Source organism: Porites lutea, chromosome 1 (assembly GCF_958299795.1).
Source record: "Porites lutea chromosome 1, jaPorLute2.1, whole genome shotgun sequence".
NCBI lineage: Eukaryota > Metazoa > Cnidaria > Anthozoa > Scleractinia > Poritidae > Porites > Porites lutea.
The window spans coordinates 3,338,550-3,356,138 of record NC_133201.1 but is presented as its reverse complement, the minus strand read 5'-3'; the positions used below and the strand labels follow the sequence as shown (position 1 = coordinate 3,356,138).

The 17,589-nt window shown below is 38.2% G+C and overlaps 1 protein-coding gene and 2 non-coding genes across 3 annotated transcripts; 2 read left to right on the top strand and 1 right to left on the bottom strand.

Annotated features, from left to right (window-relative positions):
• The first annotated feature begins 974 nt into the window (after positions 1 to 974).
• LOC140934100 (metabotropic glutamate receptor 3-like) lies at positions 975 to 10,046 on the top strand. The gene is made up of 4 exons (XM_073383788.1): positions 975 to 1,528; positions 4,109 to 5,206; positions 5,792 to 6,223; positions 8,737 to 10,046. Exons 1-4 carry the CDS (start codon positions 1,003 to 1,005, stop codon positions 10,005 to 10,007), a joined length of 3,327 nt encoding a protein of 1,108 aa, XP_073239889.1. The 5' UTR covers positions 975 to 1,002; the 3' UTR covers positions 10,008 to 10,046.
• A 3,397-nt stretch (positions 10,047 to 13,443) lies between these two features.
• Positions 13,444 to 13,615, bottom strand: LOC140924222 (U1 spliceosomal RNA). Its single transcript, XR_012164214.1, has one exon. It is a non-coding gene; the product is annotated as a U1 spliceosomal RNA (small nuclear RNA).
• Positions 13,616 to 15,879: 2,264 nt separating this feature from the next.
• Positions 15,880 to 16,045, top strand: LOC140924410 (U1 spliceosomal RNA). The gene has a single exon (XR_012164279.1). It is a non-coding gene; the product is annotated as a U1 spliceosomal RNA (small nuclear RNA).
• Positions 16,046 to 17,589: the final 1,544 nt, after the last annotated feature.

The following is a 17,589-nucleotide window of genomic DNA, read 5'->3' as shown; positions in this document are numbered from 1 at the left end:
CCTCGAGGAGTTATGGGTAAGTCATGTGTCTGTCACACGATTCCACGTGTTCAACAGTGAGAACTGATGAGACGGTTGAAAGCGAGAACAAACAAAAAAAATCAGGGGGAAAAAAACGAAGAAAAAATTATTGTGCAAATAACAATCGCATCAGATGATTTTCACTCTGTGTACTCCCGGCACCTGACTTTCGGACGTCTTTTTACTAAGCGCAAAAAAAAGCGCCATTTTCGAAAACTGACATCGCGTTAGTTTCTTCTCTTCATGACGTTACGATGACGTCATCATCGCTTCCTCCACAACCTTGTTCCCGGGACTTCCTTCCCTCCAGGAGGCCTTCTCGTCACCAGGGCTTTTCAGTTAGAAAATGGGCGAACTCTGAAAACTGGGAAAAAGCCTGGCGACGATGTGATCTGATCAGGCTGTGTTTACAAGAAGTAGCCGGGGTTGGTTGTTGATTTTAGTTGTTGTTGTTGTTTTAATTAACTCAACACGTGTGCTGATCAACAGTCTACTCTGTAGCCCACTACACTCAAATTCAGTATTTTAAATAAAAGAAGAAACTGTAATCTTGAGCACCCGTTTTTAATTGGAAATTGATTTCCACAAGCGCTAATCTCGCAGACTGATCGTTGGAAAATCCGAAAAAAATCCCTCCAAAAACTTGATCCTCGATCAGGCAATTTTCATGACAAACAAGCTGCTCCTGGCTTTAAGCAAGCGCATTATAAATTTCCCGCGCCAGGTGTCGTGATTAAATTAAATCGCGACGACGACGTTAACATTATTGCTTTTATCATTTTCCTCGACATGTCTTAGACAAATATAAGCTGAAAGTGTCAGGAGACACTCCCACTGACTACTAGATAAATCCACAATTTTTGCTCAAGCCGTATTCTCAGCGGTCGAACAAGAAAACCAATTTTTAAAAGGATTCTCATGTCATTTAATTCTAGGCAGTTTTGCCGGTTAATTTGACGCGATACCGTCCTCGCTTAAGCAATGAGGCTATTAATTCTATGTCTTCTTCTTAAGACTGCAATAGATTTGATGTTTCCCTTTCAGCTGTCTGCGGCGATCGCTAAGAAGAGAAGAACTAGATTTTTTATTTCAGGCGATATCGTACTTGGAGCTCTAATTCCGGTGCATTTCTCGCCCAACTTAGCCCCTCATCCAGGGAACACATCATGCCGAGGAGTTTTCCATGTGCGTGGGTTCAAAGGAGTGGAAGCCATGCTGTACGCAGTAGAACTTATCAACAACAATTCAAACCTGCTTCCTAACTTAAGGCTGGGCGTTGACATTAAAGACACATGTGGCAGTATTGACTATGCCATTATGGAAAGTTTAAGTTTTGACTTTATCAGAAACGCATTTGCTGAAAATGAGTTCGCAGGATGCGCTGAAAGCCGGGAAGAAGTCCCTCTGGGGCAAAATAACCACCACAGTGTTTCGCAAAGGTTAAACGATTCAAGCTCTCAATTGGCGAATTCCAGTTCATCGAAGAGTCAAAATACTACTGTGTCAGGTAGGGATGTATTGATCTTAAAAGTCGCTTGAGTAAAGTTTGTCTTTTCCGTCCTTAGTCTACCAAGCTGCTCAAATTTTAAAATTTATCTTTGAAATGATGTTTTGATTATCTTTCCTGGCACAAACTAATGGTATTCTTTGGTTCAAACGGTCAAATGAGGAAAGGCGCTCGAATTATTCTTTCTTTGCCACGTTTGTGAATTAACTACTTTTCATTAAGCGTGTAGAAACCCGGTGTAACACTCTTGTGGAATATTGTGTTTATTTGTTCTGTATTCACGTTATGACAACTGTTGTTCAGGTCTTTTATCATATTCTTATCATATTCAAAGTTCACTGATCCTAAAAATGCTTTTGTCGAGTTTTTTAAATTTCCTGCCTTGATAAGACTATGATGAACCCTGAACATACGGGAAAAGATTTTTCACAACGCGAATATACATAAAAAAGCGGAGAATGCCACATTAAATATATTAGGCGAACGAAAAAGACACGAAAATAAAGTCGTTAGCTTTTAGTTAACAGTTTTTCCTGTTATACTGCTCAATTTCGTTGGCTGGAAAAGTATCAGAGAAAACCAGCTTTTACGTTCATTCGACAGAAGGTCTTCCCTGATCAATAAAAAGTTGAAAATGATTGAGTACCCGATTATTAAGGCTTTCAATTTAGTCAAAGATATCATTTACTGAACTTATTCTAATTCTGATAGTAGTTTTGGCAGTATTTAGGAGATATTGAGCTATTATATAAGGTGGATAGTCATCTTCAATACACCGGCGGAAGTCATATTTTTGCCTGTTCCTACGGTTTGTGATAACTGAATTCAGTCATTGATCATCATGTAACGGATGATACAATCGCTATACATGCAAGTAAAAAAATAAAGCCATAAAGCTGCCATTAGGTTTAACTAATAAAAACACAAATTTTTCTTCGTTTAACTGATCATGATTTATATATTTTTTAGAAATCATCATATCGGTGGCCTCGATACATATATCAGAAATTAAGACTGATCCGTTGAATGAAAGTCCGCCAGCAAAATGGCAACTATCTCGATCGATCTCTCTCACAATGTCCGCTCGTAGTTTTTCCGCGTATATTACTTAAAAGCCTACTTCCGCACAGATCGCAAGCGTTCAAATTTCTAGACATCTTCTTTTGCGTAGGTTTTTTGGGCAAAACTCCAATTGTAGCTCTGACGAAGACAAGGCGACCCTCGTTTGTAAACTGAAAAGCCAAAATTGCATGGGTTTTCTGTCAACAATGTCAGCTAAAAGCAAAATGTCCTGCCAGTGTAATTCCCGCTCCAAAATTTTATATCAACGACCCCCGGCAGTAAATGTGTTTTGGTAGCTAGAAAAAACTTTAGTTTCATTTCCTATGATCTAGAAAATTTTCTAGCACGTGGACGGATTTAGAAATTTATTCTTTCTTATGCAAAATTATAACGCTTTCTTGAACTTTACTTTTACATCAAGCTGTATAAACAAGAAGAGAACAAGTTTTCAGGAAAGCTCTTCATTTATTCTCGATAAGCCATTTGTAGAATAAACTTTTTAGATATGAAGAACAAAAGTCGACTATTTTCTACTTGAATATGTTATACAGTTCATCTTTAAAGCTAAATTGGCATTGCAATGTTTCGACTAAGGCGTTTAATTAAAACAACTTTCGCTTTACATAAAATTATAGGCAATATATTCCGAGCTCACATTGAAATTGAATGTAAACCGCCAGGCAAAAACTGAAGTATTCATGAACTTAAATACATGTTCAGGGCATTCTCAGTTTTCTAATGAGATAAGATGGGTTTCTTAGGTTTCGGTGGCTTGGATGTCAATCATTTGACGACAGGACGAACAAAAGGCTGTAATTACAAGCACCAATCTAACTCAGACATCTGCATCTAATATCTCGCAGAAATTTAAGAAAAGTAGATTAAAAAGAGTAAAAAGAAAGCGTTTGAGAAATGCACATGTAAGCACGAAATGATCAGAAATGTTGTGATGTTGTATTTTGCAACTATTATGATGTTTGTGATAGAGAACTGACAATTTAGAGGCAATTCTGATCGGTTGGGTCTTTAAATATTGAAATATTGTACATTAGCAGAAAAAACAAATATGATGATCGATACTAAGAGTTATCGCCAGTTCAGTAAGCTCAAACTATTTTTAGAAATAACGCCTTACCAAATTCAAAATATTTACATTCGAAATGTCTTCCTTTGGCCAAAATTGAAGGAACAAATTATGTCGCCTTTGTTGTTGCGATCGCCGAGTAACAATTGTGGCCGCGTGGCTTGTTGTTAGTTAAAGATAAAATAATATATCATATTTAAGAAATAATGATTATGTAATAAAATTTTTCTACAAGTCAGCCACTTTTGTGCCTGGTATTGATATTCTAATACGGGTCTTATTTGCCCTGTCAAATTTACTCTGTATCTTAATAAAATGTTCTTATGGCATGGGCAGATTGTACAGAAATATAATACAGCACAGGATCAATCCTTTTAAAGGAATGATCAATAGAAATTTTTTGTCTGTAACTGAAAACCCCACTTTTCTTTCAGAATGCTGTTTCAATAAAACACTTACGGCAGCGATCATTGGAGCGGCTTTCAGCGGTGTTACCATGGCAACAGCGAGCTTGACAGGCCTGTTTCACGTACCTGTGATCAGTTTTGCGTCGACAAGCCGCCTTCTTAGCGACAGAACTCGGTTCCAGTACTTTTACCGCACGGTTCCTTCCGACAACCTCCAAGCTCAGGCGGTAACTGGTTTGCTTCACAGATTAAAGTGGCACTTTGTAATCGCGCTCGCATCGGATAATGAATATGGCAGATCTGGGATCGCTGCGTTAAAACAGTCAATAAATAGCCAGGAAGTACACCGTGTATGCATCGTAGTAGATCAGTTGTTCTCTCGGAAGGGAACCAAAGAGGAAATGAGCAACGTTTTGAATAAGATAAAGCAGTTTTCACAAGCGCGGGTGATAATCCTTTACGCTGAATTCCCGGATGCGGTCTATTTTTTCAAAGAAGCAAAGAAGGCAGCCCTGAGGGATTACATGTTCATTGCTTCAGACAGTTGGGTTGGCTCGTTGGAAGTTATTCATGGTGCTGTGGACGTTTTCCACTCGATCATAGGTCTAAGACCGCCTATCATCAACATGTCGAGGTTTGATTCATTTTTCATGAATCGCATCCGAAGGAAGGAAAGTGAAAACCCGTGGACTGCTGATTTCAATAAAAGCTTAATTTGTGAAGATGAAACAGTGAAACAATGTGGCACGGACGTTCACCACGATGGCTATGTGCCTTACGTCATGGACGCGGTATTTTCCGTAGCGCACGCGCTGCATGCCATGCTCAACTGCAGCAAAACTGCATGCCAAAAGAAATGGGACAACGGGGATTCCAAAAACCTCTCAGAGTACATACGGAAAGTCAATTTTTCTGGATTTTCTCAACCACGTATCTTCTTTAATAAAGAGGGCAGTACAAGGGGTCAATACGACATTTATTACCTCCGCAATAGGAGTTCTAAGTACGTAAAAGTTGGTACATGGAGGAATGGAACCCCTTTTCTGAATTTTGAATTAGTTAAAGCTTCGGAAAACGATTCTTTTGACATTCCAGCCTCGCTTTGCAGCAAAGACTGCAAGAAAGGTAATGTTTGTGGTGACGATGAAAATAACGTCAGATTCGTTCTGACTAGTTAGAAATTTATTCACGTTTGAACAATTAACAATTATTGGACGAGGTTGAGCAAAATATCGTGATTTGTCTGTGGCGAGCAGTTCGGCTGAGGCAAATAATTGATCTGCTAGACACTGACAAATCACGATATTTTGCGATAACCGAGTTCAATAATTGTTTTATCATTTGATCACCGAGTTTGTTTTATTTATGAATATCCTCTGGAAGCGAAGCGATCTGCCATTTTCACGCAAGAGCGATCGCAAGAAGGAGAAAAGCACGGTTTCCTTTACGCATGTGCAGAATATTATTTGCCGCCAAACACAGTTGGACGGCATTGCGCATAAGCAGACCATTATTTGTAGGCAGTTATTTGCAGGTCACGTGGTGGGCTCTCGGCCAATGAATAGAAAGAAAAATTTGCCTCGAATGATAATTGCTTTTATTTGGTAAATTGCAGGCATTTTTTTTACCAGAATCAAGGAAGGACATTGCTCGTACCGTATCTTTTGAATCATGAAATACATATGTCACATATCCCTTGTTCTTTTATAGGAGAGTATAGGATTCCTAAATCACAGTTCCCAGAATGCTGCTGGGATTGCGCAAAGTGCGATGGGAAATCCTTCACCAACACGTCAAACATGACCAACTGTGTGGAATGCCCTGAAGGAACTTGGCCCACAGCTGAACACTCGGACTGCAGGCCCATAGAAGCAAGGTACCTGCATTGGGGCGAGGCTTGGGCCGTTGCCATAGTAACCCTGTCCTTAACTGGATTTACTCTGGTGGTCGGTACATGTCTCCTTTTTGTAAAATCTCGGGGCACTGCAGTTGTGAAAGCTGCGAGTCGACAGCTTAGCCATGTTCTTCTGCTGGGAATTGCATTGTTCTATCTCACTCCACTTTGTTACATTATTCAACCTTCTGAGAACTCGTGCAAATTACTTCCCTTCATGTTTGGAATGTGCTTTGCTTTGGTCGTAGGTGAGTTACGAATGTTAAGTTCCGCCTAAACTGACTAAGAAGACCTAGTCCAGCCTCATGCAAGGATGTCAATGGGGTGATAGCTTTGACGGTTGACGGCAGTAGAGTAGATATTAGAGAGGTTACTAATAAGCTTCACTTTTACGTCAACAAATTTGTACCATGTGACCAAATTTCCGCTTGACTTGTCGATCACTGTTCATTATTTCGACACATAAATTAGTAGTTTCACGTAATTATTTATTCATAAGAACTGTTTTAAACATTTTTTGTCTGCTCATTTTCTATTTCGAGAAATTCTCTACTTGAATCTGATGTTTGCAGTTTGCCGTACTCTCGTGAAGCTTAAATTCTCTATTCTATTTATTATATTATAACGACTAGTTTATTGACGAAATCAAGCAAAATTAATTAGGAGAGAACGAGTAGACAACTGACAATTTGATTAACAATAAAGGATGTTTAACTGTGACAATAGACGGATCGAGAAACGCACCAATGACATTACGAGTCTTCATAGCCAGTAGTGCCACTTGCACTGAGAGGTCACGTGACCAATGCTTTCTTTAAACAATGAGTTGGAATCTTGCTGATGCCAAAAATTGATAGCCTGAATCGTCGTTATTACTCCCTCAGTAACGTCCGAATCGACCGGCCGTTAATGCCGTCCAGTGACGTCACTAATCCTTGACCTTTGCTTTAATTCATGCAAAAAGTAAAACACGATTTTCAAGCGGCAAACCGAGAAATATCGTTTGGAAATGTCTGCATGATACAGAACTACTTTATTTTTTTCGATTGTAATTCATGTTTAACGTTCAAACTATCAACTGCATGCAGTACAACTCTGAACCGGTTGTACTAAATTCTATAATCACACTCGGTCGCAATCACGCAATGAAATAAACACACACACGGAACACTTAGCTCAAAAACACAACGATTCGCTTGATTGAAAAGAAGCTATTTGGTCCTTAACGAAGAAAAAAAAACAAGGAGGCAAGAAAGAAAAGCTAACAGAATCATTACACTTTACATTACACGATAAAAATAGCAAGAAGGTCGAATTATAACATTGATCTCAGAAAACTTCGCGTAAACAAAATCACCGGCCACCGAAACCACAAAGCGGCTCTAAATGAAAAACCTACCGACTCTCCGCAATGATTCTTCATTCGCAGTTCAATTTATTAAGCATTTCAGTTTCGAAGACAAGGGCAATTTTGCCGTTTAAGATGAAGATTAAGCTTATCGAAATGTTTGAACTAAACCAAAGAATGCCGCTAAAATTTTTCATATTTATACATAATTATGCGAATGTTTAGACAATCAACCATTCAAAATCACTACCCGGTTTTCGGGTAGTGAGTGACGTCACTGGACGGCATTAACGGCCGGTCGATTCAGACGTTGTTGAGAGGAGAAAACGACTCGAAGCAATCGGATGAATTTCAGGCTAAAAAATTGACAGAGCACGTAAAAATTATCTTACAACTGAAATTTGAGAGGAAACGCATTTAAGGGAGATATTTCATGGCACTTTGAGTTTTTAACAAAGTAGTATGATTTGTATTGGCCGCATACTCTTGCCCTCCAACATGGCGGCCAAAACTAGTTTTTGCTTATATCTTGTTAAAAGTTCGATAGTTACCCTCAGATGTGCTGTAAACGTCACCCCATCATCTTTTCAACATTTTCCTTGAAGTTTAAGTGCAAAATTTGTGTTCAGAAAGAGGTAATTCATAACAGTTTAAAAAATCACATTTGGTCACGTGACCAGCTACGAACTTACTCATTTTAAGAAAATGGTGCGGGTTTGAAAAACCAAATCACTATTATTTTGTTTAAGATATGACCTCTAATAGCTTTTCGAAGACAAAATCATATAACTTTCATTTTCATAAAAACGATGTCACATGACTTCTTAGTGCAAATGGCCTATAACATCACGGTTTAACTGACAGGCGATCAATAACATCGCGACTTAATTGACCAATCAGGTCAATAACCAGAGTTTAATACCATCAAATGTCGTGATACAACTCACTTTGACTCCGAAGATGACAACCGCACAGGTTGTCGAAACGTCAGTCACTAAAAACAACAACAGTCCTATTCGGGACTACGTTCACCCGGACGATCATACTCAACCTACTTATGAAATGACTCTTGGCCATGGGTTCCAACCTTTTCACACTTCAATATTATTCCTTCTTTGTTATGATACTATGCCAGTGAAAACTGCTTTAACTTCAATTTGTCAGTTTCTTCCGTGATTTCATATATTATATATGTAATGCAAAAACAAAAAACAACAACAACAACAACAACAAAGACAAATAGCTCTGAAATCTTTACTTCATATAGGAAGTTAAGGTTGAAACGATAAAGCAATTTTCCGTGCCTTTTCGTTTTTCTGTCTCCTTTCTCCATTTTCATTCTTGATTTCTTTTTTTTTAAAAAGGTGATGATTGTTTACTCATTGTTTACCTATTGTTTACTTATCTTAACAGGAACCATTCTCATCAGAACCAACAGAGTTTCTAGGATTTTCAATGAAAAGCTCCTTCGAACAGGAACCATCAGTTGCCTAAGCAACTACTGGCAACTCTTTATACTTGGATGCCTGCTGACCACTGAACTCGCACTCTCAATTGCTTGGGTGTTCGGGCCTTCAACTAGCGTTTTCAAAGAGGTTATATATTCGGAATCTTCTAAAGATGCCTCACTCGTGTGCAATCTAACCGGAAGTCAAATCGGCTTCGCCTTGTGGCTGATCTACAATGCAGGTCTGGTCATTGTGTGCACATATCAAGCTTTCCTTGTGCGCAAAGTGCCGCAGAATTATAACGAATCAAGACTGATAGCGTTCAACATGACCACTATGTGTATAACTATACTCGTCTATATTCCTTCTTATATGGGAACCACAGCTTGGTACAGAGCGGTCATTTCAAGTCTTATGTTCATATTTCTTGGTACCCTTACTTGGGCGAGTATCTTTGCACCAAAAATTTACATTATCTTGTTTCGACCCCACAAGAACATTCCAATGCGTCCATCCGTTAGCTCTATCACGCTCGGGGTTATAACACCATCGCCAACCGTGGTCAGCAGCTACAGTGAGCAAGGCATGCCCAGTGGACCAAATTCGTTGTCAGCAGACGAATCCTTGGAGGGTTTATGGGCTACTTTTGGGCCATCACGTGACTCAAGCGATGAGCGACGGGAATCAGATTCAAAAGGCTCTGAAAGCGAGAATACTCCTGAAAACACAAAGCCTGATAACGCAAGTACAGACTCAATAACCAGAACTGAAAACTTTGAAATGCCTGGTCGGAAGAAGACATCTGGGGTCCGCTTTGAAGATGGCCTTACCATGGATAACATTCAAATCAACGACGGGCAAATTATCCCAAGGAAAAAGTCTAGTACTCAAGGTGGGATTCTTCGAAAATCAAACACATCAGAGAACTTTGAAGACTCAAATAATGTATCAACAAGAAAGAAGAAAACGTCTCTCGTTCGCTTTCAAGATGAGGTTGCAAACCACTATAAATTCAATGGTCCAGACAGCATTAATACTTTCAATTTTCCCTCCAAAAATGAAGAACCTGATCAAGTTAGCGTCGATGGAATCAATTTTGGTGAAGAGACGGTGAACGCGGCGACACTTTCTCGTTGCTTTCCTGTTCCAAAGTTGTCCGGTGACAAAAGAAACATGCCTACTGGCTGTCCTGAACAAGGAAGAAAGAGGAAAATTTCTGTTTTTGCATTTCAATAAAAGATGACTTCAATATTTAATAAAGACCATTTTAAGGCACTTCGTCTTATCTATTGCCTCTAATTCTGGCTTCCTTTTATTATGGGGTGGTTAGAAAGCGTAGACAGTTAACCCTGCAAACGAACTGGCTTTCAAAAGGTTAGACTTGTTTATTTTTTATCAATAATAATTATAATAATAATAATAATAATAATAATAATAATAATAATAATAGTAATAATGATGATGATGAAGCTGGTGCTGATGGCAATGCTGATGCTTATGCTGATGATGATGCTTTTGCTGCTGCTGCTGATGATGATGCTGATTATAATAATAATAATAACAACGATGACGGTGATGAAGGTGATGACAATGACAATTTCAGTGCCACCTTGATAGATCTGTCAATTCCGTTATCTTATGTTTAATACTTTGAAGAAAACTAACCTTTTCAACTTTGATTAAAATTTAAAATACCGTGTTCTTAACAAATATGACTGTCTGAATTGTTCGGTTTGACAGTTTTGTAGACTCAAGCTCGAGTTACTCTACCAAAGACTCTCCTCAAAGCGAGTTCTTCAAGCTTCCGTTTGTCATGATAGATTTCTGAATTCTGTGTACAGAATAGTTCATTGAATCAATAGCGGAAATATATACATTGTTCGAGCCGGATAACAAAGCGTAGAATCGGAAAAAGAAGCCCGTTCTTGACATATTTAAACTAAATGAAAGTAAAGTTAATAAACTTCTTTGTTGACATTTTCTGGTATAATGTGACAGCTTTCACATGTGTGCGTTGACTCTACCATTTAACCAAAGTTGAAACAGTCGAGATTTTACTCGCGGATTTTAAGTTCATACAAGAACGATCCTTTTTGTTGTCACTGAGCTTTCACACTATATTCTTACGACGCTGATTATTACGTGGATTGTATATTTGTGTTTAGCCTATCCGATAGTTCGTTCGTTTATTAACTTCCAGGAACTTTTCACGGATCCGAACATAACGGATCAGCGAATTGGATGATGATTTGATCAATCCTAAAACTGTTTAGTATTAGATCTGGTAGAGCTGTAGTTGGTGCGGCGTGCCATGATGATAAATGCTCACGACTGCAAACTTAAAAGCAGCTGTAATTTTAGCGTAGGTGAAAAGACAACTGATACAACTTGAAGTTATCAATCGTGTCAAAATTAAGCAAACATAGGGAAATATTCCTTCAATTCCTTCTATTGCGCATTTCAATTAGGTTAAGGCTTTTTATAAATCGTGCTTTATTTTCTTTGTTGCGTAGGAATGCTGTATAAAACTACCCTCATAAACCTTTTGCATGTATATGCGCGCTTCTAATTTCCTCCACAATACGCTTCACTAATGTTTCAATCACGGACCAGTCTCAGTGTAGGTGGAAAAACAAAAAAAATATCAACGAGGATCACAAATTGTAGCCGCCCAAGCAAGCAATCCGTCAGAAAACTGACCTGTTTCATAGGCCTAGTCAAGTTATAATTGACAGGGAAATTGAGGACACTTCGGCTGCTGAAAGTATTGAAGGGTCCTCGAGGACGGATTTAAATTGGGTAATGAAATAATGAAAAATGAAAAACCTAAATTTCGCAAAAAGATAAATTAAAATTGTTTTCTCTAATTTTAATGACGCGCAAAAGAGCATACATAATAAAAACGCGCGTAATTAATATAAAAAAAGACAGCAAAGGCAGGTAATCACAAGCGTTCTTTACCTCGCCCCTTAATCGTTAAAACATGCGATCATACACGGAGAGGGGTGAATTCACCCCTGAATCCACCCCTTGTTAGCTTTTCCTCTAGGCTCCACTGTACTTGGCCTCATCTTGATTTTAAATGGTGAAAACAATAACTGAAAAATAACCTGAGAGACAAAAAATCCTTTAACTTTGTGCTAATCAAAACATGCAACCTTATAAGGCCTTGTAAATAGATTTCCGTAGCTTCAGTGCGATAATTACTATAAACATATTTCTGTGAAAGGTTTGAACCCAGGAGTCATTTCAAAAGTAGGTTGAGTTTGACTACCGCACAGGTTGTCGAAACGTCGGTCACTGTCAACAACACAGTCGTATTCACGACTATATTCACCCGGACGATCAAACTGAACTTACTTTTGATACATATTTCTCTTTGTATTATATATTTCAATTTGTTAGTGCATTCATGGCACCGTTTAATAAAATGTTGTCAGCGAGGGCAACAGCAAGCTTACTAGCAACTGCGAAATAGTAAACATAGGATAATCTTGGACTGATGCCTCCCCTAACCCCGCGCCAAAAAAACGAAAGTGGACAGAAACATCCCTCTCACTCAAAATGGTGTTGCGTTTAAAAAATTTAGAGAGGAAGAGCGATTTTTAATTTCAAAACTTTGCGGCTTGTGTTTTGTCATTTACTTAAAGGAAGCGCGTGAAAATATTGTGCCTTTGTCTGTTTTATGAATTTTGCAAAATTTAGAGCGAATATTTGCTTTTTCTACATTAAGATAGAAACCTGCCCATCAAGACAGTTTGTTATTTCAGCGGTTCGACCGATTCTCCACAAAAAGTGTCATTTACTTCGCACTTGTATCAAGTGTAATGCTAAAAAAAACCCTGGCTTCTTTAACCAGTTGATATATAGCAGTCGTGCATAATATGAATCTTTCATTTCTAGAACGAAAAACGGGGTTTTGTTCCATAAGACAGACTGGAGAATTTATGAACTATTGCTGAGTCTTTTGAAGATAGATTGCTCTTTATTTGAGTAAAGCAAACAGAGAAGTCAACTCACTGGGCCGAATAAATGGAAAACAAGAAGCTCATATTAATTTTCAGCTTTATATTGTGTTTCGGTACGTGTTTTGGTGGATATACAGGGTAAGAAAAAGAAAGTCGAGAAAATGAAAAGAAAGAAGGCGAGACTGTAAAATAAATGAAAAAAAGTAAGCCTTAAAAAGGAAGTGAAGGTGATTTACGAGTTCATATAGATGTATCATTCGAATTTCGTGAAAGCCTCAATGAAGCTGACAATTAGAATGGAAAAATGAACAACGCAGCTTGCCAATAAAAAGTATGGCTATGAAGCCGGGTCTCTTCATTTTCTTTTCCTTTAGGATTTTGTAATCTTTCTCGCGCCAAGAACAGATCCTTGAGAAAGCTGTTTCGACCTTCATCTTCTAGTTATCACCATACTCGTTTAGATATTATATCATCGCACTACACTCTATTGATAATAAGTGTGCGTGGTGCGTTTTACGCTACAAGAATAGGATGTTTGGGCAGCCTTATTCGTTCCAATTCTAACAGTCAACAAGCTTTGCATTTATTTTCTGACGCACTCCTTCGAAACGTTTTTGTGTGTTGTTATTTCAATGGTGCTTGTGTCCGATTGTGGTGACAGTCTTTTCTTCTTTCCGTTAATTCTCGCTGTAGTTGAAAATGTTAGGGGCTACAAGCGCGAACGCAGGTCTGCCCAACTAACAAAAATTTTGCACCACGCCACCCGGCACACGCGTGGGAGACGCACAGAGCTTAGCCTGTTTGTGTACTGTGTGGTGGCTTTGCTCCGGGAGAACTGCCTTCGTGATCACAGTAGCTCCAGTGCATTGTAAGTATGGCAAGACTTCTCGATTTTCTGACTTTAATAGGCTCAGGTGACACAAGCTATTGTGGGATGTCAGCCTTTTCACTGCTACCCTTTTCGTCCAATTGTACTGAGAACTGTTATTGCGCAAACTCCTACACTATAGACACTTTTGCGCATGCGTATTATGAAAGTGAAAAGGGTATCAATTTCAATCTCGACCCAGAGCTCTTCAGTGCATGTATAGAGGAGAGAGTTCAAGAGCTCTAGGGAACCTTGGAGCAAGATTGTCTCTGACTGGTTTCAGCAAAAAATAATAAAAGTGTTTCTGATTGGTCCATTCAAGTTTGCACGAGAGCGGTTGAACGTGCGGCGTCTCTGGCGTGTGAGCGGGTTTTTCCCTAGAAATGTTGACGTAAACAAGACCGGCCGATTCTTGATTTCAGCGATTCCGAAACAACATTTGCACGACTAGTTAGGCAGAATTACTGGATTTTCCAATTTTCAAATAAAATAGCTTAGCTACATATCGAAAATTGAACCAGAAAAAGATTTGAATGTGAAAAAATCAAACAAAAATACACCGACATCTTTGCCAGCTATAATTTAAGAAGCATAACACTTTACTGATTTTTCTCTGACTTCTACGTTATCGTATTCACACGAAGTAGCCGAGTATGAATGAAAACTTGAGCTTCATTTCGTAAATTGCCCAAAAACAGACTTGCAAAGAAAAAAAAGAACAGAAAAAGTAAATCGTTCTCTAAAGTGATGAGTGTACAATGCGACTAGATATTTATAGATCAATTGTCAAGCACATGCAAACTTCAAGTCTCAAATCTGTGATTGGGAACGTTTAACGGAATTTTCTTAGCAGCTACCACAATAGCCTTGGATACCTGAAAATTCCTCAAGGCCGTTAACTGAATTTCTTCAGTTCTAATACCGAAGCAGCACAGGACTTTCGCGATGAAGTAGATATAAAACTGAAGCAAAACGTTTTAGTTGGATCAAAGAGCATGCGCTGTGAGGCCCAAATAGCCAGATTTTGGCTGCTCCGGCGCAGAGAAACTCTGCGCACTTGCATATGGAACTTGAAATCAATGCCAGTGAATAATGAGGACGCCCACTAGTAAACACAAAATCTGGGGAAAAAATTGGTTATATCTAAGGCCCTATTTAAAAGCCTTCCCTGTTTTCAATGTTCTTGAAACTTGCAGGGTATATTTATTGGCAATTAATCTCAGGATTGTCAAATTTATAAAAACATTTATCGAGCGGTTTTTTGAAAAATGCGAAATTTGTAGGCGTGGACCAAATTACGTGCAAAAACTGTGACAAAAGCAGCTGAATGCAAGTTAATAAAATTCTTCTTACTCGCGATTGCCCAGAGCAATTTCCCTCTTTTCTTGTACGCAGTTTTGAATGGAATCAAACTACTATGAGATGAAGCCGCGCAGCCAAAGTTTATCATTTTTTTAAAAATGAGCTAATTGTGTGGATAGCATGCTATTTCACTGTTTTTATGACGTTTAGAATTTCGTTTCAAAATATTTCGAAAACGCTCTCATAGAATTTGTTCAAACTTCTCCATAATTAAGGCAATTATAGCAGGTACAAATTCCCTTCAGCGATTTCTTAAAAATTAAACCTCCTGGTACAGAGAAACACAAAGGATAAATAAAAAAGGTAATGGCGTCGTTACGTTGCCATGGCCACTCTGATTGCAATAAAACCCAGATCATAAGATATTTTCGTCTTTAAATAATACAGTTGTGGTAACCTTTTTCCCATATCTTTAATTATGGCGACATAGTTAATGCTCAAACATGGTAGGTGTCCTCCCCAAAAAATCCAGTCGAGCCACCTTAAAGTTGATATGTAGCGGCTAATTAATTCAACAGTGTTGCCGTTAGGTAAAGGCGAAGCAGCCACATAGGCCAATTTGCAAGGATTAATTTTTTATTTATGGAGAAATTATCCAAATGGTTTCATCAAGGCATAACTTCAAAGAAATCATCATAACCTGAAATTGAGCTTGATAACGTCTTTGCGTGTTGTGTTAAAACACAGATGCCACTTTATGAACGTGACCAGGCTACTCTTCCACGCTTACGAACCCAACACTACTCATGCGCACCCCTTTCTCATGCTGAGCAAGAGCAAAACAATCATGTTCATTGGCTGCTTGCGTGAAATTAAAGACTTTCTGCAAAATTATATGGTTCTGAGTGAAATCCCATAACACTGGAGCATTTGCCAGGGTAGAAAAGGCATCGCAGGGCGCGCAGTCTCCATACTTACAGGGCACAGGAACTACTGTGATCACGAAGGCAGTGTTCCCTGGTTTCGGTCTTCACTGCACTTTAGAAGGCTGATTCCCGCGTGTTCCCCAGAATTTGGGTGCACGGTGTGCAATTTTTGATAGTCGGGCAGACGAGCGTTCGCGCTCGTAGGCCCTTCAGACATTAAGAAACAATCGGAGCGAAATTCAAGGACATTTATCGCAGAGAGTTCCCATTGAACGATTCTCGCGGTTTATCCCTCAAGTGCTTTAAAAAAGGTTTATAAAGCTCAAATAAGAATCATATCGATGTTAAAAATCATGCAATCTAATTCTTTCTCGTCTTTTATTTTCACCTCCGGTGTCCTAATCGAACAGTGATCGAAGACTCTTGCACTTTCTATCGAAACTAGACTCTTTAAGTCGATGTTTTCGCAACATATTTTTATTTGACTATTCAACATTAACTGATGTATTGTTTGTCAAATATAGACGAAGATTTTAGAGCAAAATCTGTATGTATAGAACGGTTTTATGTTTGTGCAAAGTTGCGAAGGAAGTTCTCGCTTTTATTTCCTTAATGCGTTCCCTATTAACTGTGAATAAAATGATAAACACTAAAACAGCAATATGTTGACTTTCATATAAGCTGCTTCATCAACACTCAAAACTCTTAAATTTGATCCCTTTTACACTTTTTAAACGGTGTTTTAGTTTTACCCATAAGATTAAGAGAGATTTTTCTCCAAAGAAAATACAATTTGATAATCAGTTACTTAGAATAGTATTTTAAGCTGGTCATAAGGCTTTTTTGATCCATATCTGTAGGTTAAACGGTCACAGTTCCGTAATGAATAATTGATACTTTTGATTGTGTCAGGTGCATTTCATTTGTTAACCTACACCGTCACACATAATAGCAAACATCAATACCATTATGAACATTTTAGCATAATATTTTGACAAAAAGGCTCCAAACTTGGTCAACTTCTATGCAAGTCGACAAAGCGGATTTTTTAAAATATATTTTTTCCATTTTTCATTTTTATTTGCATAATGGTAAATACCATATAGCTATGAATATTATCTTAAGTGATCCTTGTAATATTTTAGCCAGTAGTTTTAGTACGTTCATATGAAGAGCCGCTTACGTGAATACGCTGGCATTAAACCATTATTAATCGTTATTATTACTAATCAATATTATTCATTATTATTATTTTTAATCAACACGAGGTAAAATAGAAACATGAGACTAGAATTGATCTTAGTAACGGCGCACGATTTTGTTAGTCTCCTTGTCTTCTCACTAAACAATTAAAACTTAGCCTAGTCGTGCGGAGTCCATAGTATGAATTAAGGCAAGTATTGAGGTATTAAGCTTGGTACAACATAAAAGAGAGGAACAAAAAATATGCTGACCATCGTTTGAATGCGATCGAGGTTCAATATGCGTCAGTTTTTTTAAACGTTTAGAGACGCGCCTCTTTTATCGTCAAAGTGCTTTTAGATAGAATTCAGTACATTTTATTACTGAATGCATTTAAAAAAGAAATAAATTCTAAGTATTTTCGTGAGCGGTTAAAGTAAAGCTGCTCTGATCGGCGTTTTTTAGTCTTCTATTATTCAAAGTTTGTTTAAGGACTTCCCGCAGCCGGACAGCAGTTTCAGTCTTCAGTCTTCACTTTCACTTTTGTGCCATTATTTCACTTGACTTTGTTT